Source organism: Limulus polyphemus, unplaced genomic scaffold (genome assembly GCF_000517525.1).
Source record: "Limulus polyphemus unplaced genomic scaffold, Limulus_polyphemus-2.1.2 Scaffold378, whole genome shotgun sequence".
NCBI classification, from domain to species: domain Eukaryota; kingdom Metazoa; phylum Arthropoda; class Merostomata; order Xiphosura; family Limulidae; genus Limulus; species Limulus polyphemus.
This window is the reverse complement of record NW_013665988.1, coordinates 564,049-571,034: the sequence shown is the minus strand read 5'-3', so window position 1 is coordinate 571,034 and position 6,986 is coordinate 564,049. Positions and strand designations below refer to the sequence as shown.

Sequence of the window (6,986 nt, the reverse complement as noted above, 5' to 3'; positions counted from 1 at the left end):
GGACTGGATAAAGATGCATAAAATAATCAATAAATTCGTCAGACGTAAAATAACGTTAAAATTAATCAGAGACAATTTATGTTCATAAAATGTATGTTGGCTGTGGCCAATGAAAGCCACCTGTGTGTGTTTTAAAACTTGTTTGATATTTAGTTACAGAGACATGGGAAAGAATAATGACTGAGGGGATTACTCCACAGCCTCGATGCTCTCATGTGGTTGTAGTAAACTTACAAAAGGAGGACCTACACAAGTCTAATAGTCAACAGTCCAAAGTCCCAACCTTGGGTATCCAAGAGAAGACGCCTCTCCCATCTCATCCACCGAAGTCCATCTCCATGTGCTTTGGTCAGCCATCAAACGATCCAGAAGATAAAAGACGAGAGACGAAATGTAAAAGCCACGTGGTATCCAGACTCTGTAGTAAACGAACTGGTGCTGTGGATGATGAGGATAGTACTGTATATATAACGACGTACAATCCTGGTACGGCTCAAGTCAATCTCAGGTCAGCTACCTTACTGTTTAACTTAAAATATAAAAAAAGAAAGCAAACAATAATTACACAAAAAGTATATTAGATTCCATTCAATACGAGGTTTCAACAACAGGATTAGTCGAAAACTGTAATTTGGCTAATATGAGGTTAGTCAAAGTGTCTGGAATACCACCAAATGGCATTACATGTTCCTACGTAAGGACAACTGACCTGAAACAGAAAATAAATTCAAAAAGGAAAGAAAAAAGAACATTTAAAATAATATGTCTGAAAGATATTCTAAATTTTGAAAATTCATTACGTATTCTTACGGTTAAGAGAGATAAAGCAGAAAGTAAGGGATAAACATAATAACACCACGGTTACTGTTTCTCTTACTTATAACAAACATTTATAGTTTCTATATATTTATGTTTTATCTATAACAGAAACATTGTCAATGTGAAAAAAAACTCCAACTTATAAACAAGAGCTCAGCTGTATAAAGTGGAGTTATCAGACACACAAGCCAAGTTAGAGGAAATAACTGAAGCAACCCTGTAATCCATTGTTACTTTTATCATTATTATGATCGTTAATATTATAGATATTCACAATAATGATAAAAGTAACAGTAGATTACATGGTTGCTTCAGTTGTTTCTGAACTATGCACTCAGTGTCACTAGTTTAGCTGTTGTCTATCAAACCCTGAATTAGCCAGTGACAAAATGTATTTCGTGCTCACTTTTTCGGAAAGACTAATTTTTAGTTTTCTTTCCAGACAAAGCCACGTTATACATCTGGTAAGGTTTATGTTTAGAAGCACATGGTTTGCATGCAACCTCGTGGTTAAGGTCACAGTCTAATATACAGAGCATTGCAGGTTCGAACCTACTCTAGGACCTACTGTGTTATATAAGTTTTTTGCGAGTAAATGCTCCTTTTTTATAGTATTCATAATTAAGTTAATATAAATGACAACCGTTACAGTAGACTCATTCACTAGTCTATTTTATTGTTGACAAACAAATGAAATGTCGTGGAAGTTTGGATGTTGTGTAATGTAGATACCAGTGTTTCAAAAGTCACTGCATTTATTCGAAAACATGATAGAAAAACAAGCAAGTTTTTCTTTACTTTGGCGATTTATATCTCTTACTACAAGAACAGATGTTAATCTTGTTTTCACATATGATCTAAGTTTGTTTCATACAGCGTTTTAATAGTGGAACGATGTTTCTAGTTTAGGTGTGACAATCTCCAGAGACATCAAACTATCTGTGCTCCATAAAGAGTCTCTGACTCTAACCCGCCAAATTATATATATAACTTTGCTATCAGAACTCCCGTACCTCTGGATCAAATTATTGGAAGTTTTTACCACTGCACGAGTTCTTATAGAACCTTTTTATTAGCTGAATGCCAGACAATTTGGCTCCAGACAAACCCTTTAAGTATTTGTTTGTTTGTTTGTTTTTGAATTTCGCGCAAAGCTACACGAGGGCTATTTGCGCTAGCCGTCCCTAATTTAGCAGTGTAAGACTAGAGGGAAGGCAGCTAGTCATCACCACCCACCGCCAACTCTTGGGCTACTCTTTTACCAACGAATAGTGGGATTGACCGTCACATTATAACGCCCCCACGGCTGAAAGGGCGAGCATGTTTGGTTGGATGGGGATTCGAACCCGCGACCCTCAAATTGCGAGTCGAGCGCCCTAACCACCTGGCCATGCCAGGCCCCCTTTAAGTAAGGAATTTCATGTAAATAAATAACTAACTAACTTGGTAAAATCTTTATTTATTTTCATCTAATTTTTGTTGATAAATAAAATGTTTAGCACAGTTTTTATTCCCAAACTGGGAAAAATATATTTCAATGCAAAACCGAACATTCGCTTAGATATAACGCCGATTAGATTAGTTGACAGTTAACAAGAGTTTGCACTGTGCTTCTATACTGCTATTTACTTGATCATATTTTTGAATTATTAGTTGTTATAATGTATTCAGAAGTGTTTACACAGTGGCGGCACTCTCAAAACTTGTAACGCTGAATTGGTGTAATACGACTCCACAAAATTCACTGATGCACGAGTTGAAGTATGGGTGTATACTATTAAAATATTGTCACACGTGACAGTTCCAGAAGAAGCACGAAAATCTAACTTTGTGTGATCCTGGGTTCCTGTAATTGTGTAATTAAAGTCAACAATGGACATAGGTAGCGACAATAATGGCGAAATTATTCAATATTTTAAAATTAAGATGCAACTGCCTGTGTTACCTATTTTACCTATATTGCTCTGGATAAATACTGCAAATCTGTGTATATGTGGATATACAACTTGCATATTTCAATAATATATCTTCAGTACACCATTCCGTGGGCATCGCCAGGAAGAGGGGATCGTTAGGTTCGAACTCCCTCCTCCTTTGAACCTAAACTGCATTTTATGGTCACTGAGAATTAAGTCTAATGCTTCAAAAACTGCCGAAAGTGGCGTTATATCTTGAAATTCATGGCCTCTTTTATTTGCTAATGTACTTCAATGCTACTGACTCACGGCTTGCTTAAGCCTACATGTGTTACTGATTTCAGAAACGATCCCCCCAACACCACCATCTGAAAACTCCTGGCGACACCCATGTATTCATACTTTATTTTGACAGATTTATACTATAATGAGAAAAAACATTGTCGCACTTTAAAGCCACAGTGAAATTTCTTGTTGTTTATGTGAATTTCTAGCAATGATAATATCTCGTGAACCAATATTTCAGAAGACTTTCAAAAGTTACTAAATGTTTTTCGTCATTTAAGAAGTTGAGTAATAATAACACATAACACAGGTTCCCAATCTTTCTGGTGATATACAAGAATCTTTAAAAACATTAACAAGCGAGAACCTTTGAAAAACATTAACAAGAAAATAAACCCCGCACCTCTTAATTGGAGAACAGTCTCAGTGAGCTACCAACGTATTCCACTAGCCAGCATTCAACTTTCGCGTGTTTTTGATTCACCCTTGAATGTAAGCGGTAGCTTTTTATTAATAAAAACCACTAAAACGTTAATTTTTAAACTAATTATATTCGTCAGGGGTATATGTGCAGTTGGTTGAAAGGTATGACTGAGGGTAGGCGGCTTGAAAAGGGTGGGGATCATACTGACATAGAGTATGCAGCGTCAGACGTGTTAATCCCGAGCTTTGATGTGGTTCTAAGTAGTGAGTAATTGGGTTTTTAATAACTACTTTCGATCAGTTATCATTCTGCTTATCCCACATATACGCGATTTTCGATCTGGTATATGTAGTTCGTAGACAAAATTCAGTGATATTAGGCCTACACAAGCAAACCATTAGAGTTGGTCATGTAAAATTTTCTGTGTGCTCAATAATAGTTAACTCACGTTTGTTCAATATGAAAATTGTGCTGGCAACGTGAGAAATAAGTGAAATACTAAATCGATCACATGTTGTTACCAGAATATATTTATTAAATCTAGCAACTAATAACACATACATTAGTGAAACTTTCAAAACCCAGTAACTCCTATAATATATCTGTTTTGTAACACATATTAAGGCTCCTTTCCCTACCATAAACCTTGTTGTTAGTACAAGTAGATCTCAACACCAGTCTTCTCATATAGATATTTTGTTGCCAGTCTCTGTAGGTCTGTCTACTAGCCTTTTTATACTTATATTTTACTATCGATATACATAGGTCTACCAACGAAACTTCTTATGCTATTTTCTGTGGTCAGTGTTCGTAAATATGTTTACCCTTTTTCTCATGTTAATATTTTGTTGCTGATACCTCATGCATTCTATAGGTCTCTGAGGGAGAAGTTTCAGAGTAGTCGTCTCATAAGAAGTATATCCAGTGGAAGTTATAACATACTACACCACCAGGGGGATAACATCCGTGACGAATTAGAACGCCTCGTGGAAGAAACACCGCCTCCACAGCAGCGTCCCCTAGCTCGCCAGTCCATCCAGAAGTCCCATAGTTCGGATGCCGTCCTCGAGTCTGATAGTGAGTCGTCCACGCCTCAGCACAAGCTCCGACCCCGATCGGAGGCTCTTCCCTTCAAGGATCAGAGTGCACTCTTTGATGAAGTAGTCAGTAATAGCCCAGATAATCGATGTTTAAGACAGTTAAGAACCTCTCAAAGTGTATATCAGTTCTGTTGGACAAGCGATGAAAAAGTAACCAATGGGGATTCCAGCGCTGCCAGTCATGATACTACATTCCCACAAAACGTATCTTCCAATAAGCTTGTACAGGGTGATCTAGGTTACCATGGTAGCCAGTACACGTCAACACGAACTTCGCGTCTTATCTATGAAGGGCCACTTTCAACAGTTCGAGATGTAGAGGAAGAAAACAGCGAAGCTAGTGTCATCAGTGAAGTTGACCATCAGCGGATCAGTTTGGAACCTGCCGGTGATCTTCTGATTGAGTTCGAAGATCCTGACCATTTAGAGTCGGAGAGACCAAAGTCCAGCGGATATACGTCATGCGCCACACTTTCGGATCTAACATCACAACTATGTACCCCTAACGTTGAAAGTCGCGGTTTTCCACATTCTGTGTCTCAATGTTCTGGCTACCACTCTATAACTGAAGAGGAAGCAATTGGAAAGGACTCTCATCGTGAATTTGCTGGATGTCTTAACTCGGCCAAGTCTAAAAAGAAACCATTTCGAAGTCGCGAATTTCCTTTTGAACTCAAAATGCTCAATCTGATCGAAAATCCAATGTCAGGGCTAAATGTCAAACAAAATGTTGCAGCTGCTGGTAAAGGTCGATCGCGCTCTTGGGATAGAGCATCTCATCGTAAAGACGTTGTGAGTTATCCACTCTACTCCAAAACCACAACGTTATCTGAGCCCAGAGAGAAGGACAAGAAAAAGATTTCGCTTCGAGAGGTCACAAAGCGAGATAGGCAGTCAAAATCGCCACTGAAAAAGTGGACAGTATCCGGAAGTCCGGGGAGGTCAAGAATTGAACAACATAATTGGGAACTTTGCATGTATGTTTTTGGAGGTCGCGAACGTGGAGCAACCACTGTTGATAGGCAACCTATCCCTGTCTGGAAGCTTTATGTTTGATCCTTAATGTTCAGTATTGTTAAGTATTCGTGATTCAATAGCTGGTTCGGCTTATGTATGACATCTTAGATACATTGGATTTTTTTTTTTTAATTCTCGAAGTTTTCAAAGTTTGTAAGCACCATTAACATAAGATCCATTCACCGTACTACCAAACACTACCAATTTAATAGTCTGAATAGTTTTATCAAACTTTTTTATGTTGGAAACACAAGCTGGTATGGACGCGTATGCTGCCAGCAGAAATATATAAAAAAGTGTCCTATACATATCTGCTACATACCACTTTTGTTTCGCTTCAATAGAAAATGCCGTTCTTATAGTATAGAAAACACGGTCAAAAGCTATAGTTTTAAATTTTAATTACAATTTGATATCATTTTAATTAAATGCATTTCACGTACACAGTTATTAATCCTATCGAACCAGCACCGTCCGTGATATTTTAAACATAATTCATATACCACAGAAAGCTTTTATCCGTTTTTATTACTGTTGTATTACCATAACTGGAACAACAGACAGTAACAAGAATAAACTCTGGTAGAGGGACGAGAAAACAATAATAGCAGAGAGGACTTTAACGCCTCAATAATAATTCTGTCTTCCAGAGTATTAAAAAACAAAGTTCTTGGGATATCAAACTTATAACTTTTTTTTATAAAGTATTTATAAAACTACAGTTATAAACATTTCCCATTTTCCATCTAGAGATAGCTTTAAAAAAATCTCAATATTTTATGAATATTGGACAATTTAAAAATATTCTTTTAACATGAACTAGATTTTTGGGGAGTCAAATTATCGAAAAGTTTTCATAATTTTTCCATCCGATAAACTAACAGTAACGCAATTATATTTGTGAGCAATTTTACTAACAGTGAACACTTGAAAATCCACGAAGTTTACTTCTACGTTTGAAAAAAAAACACAGTAGTTATACATATAACGCTGAAATTAGCAGTCAAATCAATATTATAATTTGTAGAGCATTGTTACTGATGAAACTTTGAACAACTGATAGTAACTTAAAATGAACAGTGTTAAACTAAACACTTGACTGTGTACAAGTAATGACACCCCAGCTTTTCACTGTAAAACTGAGTGACACACTATTATTTGAAACACAGTAACAAGATCAGGAATTATCATATTTAAATAATTAGATAAATCATGAGCTCTAAATTATTGATATTTTGATATGTCGTGAGAGATTACGCACCCAAAATACACCGAACAATGTCTAATTGTTAATAACAAAAGAGTTGACTAATGGCAAAAAAAAAGACGTGTAAGTGTACATCTAAGGATTTTATAAGTTTTGTAATGTTCGAAAACTAAATGTTTCTGTTGTACGATTTCGAATAAAATTCTGAAAAGTTTTAA

At 36.4% G+C, this 6,986-nt stretch overlaps 1 protein-coding gene across 3 annotated transcripts in view; it reads left to right on the top strand.

Moving 5' to 3' along the window:
• LOC106457824 overlaps positions 1-6,986 on the top strand; it is a 52,682-nt gene extending 45,696 nt beyond the window's left edge. For all 3 annotated transcript variants that reach the window (XM_022383873.1, XM_022383874.1, XM_013917275.2), the window contains exons 8-9: positions 154-508; positions 4,319-6,986. In XM_022383873.1, coding sequence (XP_022239581.1) covers positions 154-508; positions 4,319-5,600 — 1,637 coding nt within the window. In that variant the 3' untranslated portion in view covers positions 5,601-6,986. The remainder of the gene's footprint in view (positions 1-153; positions 509-4,318) is intronic.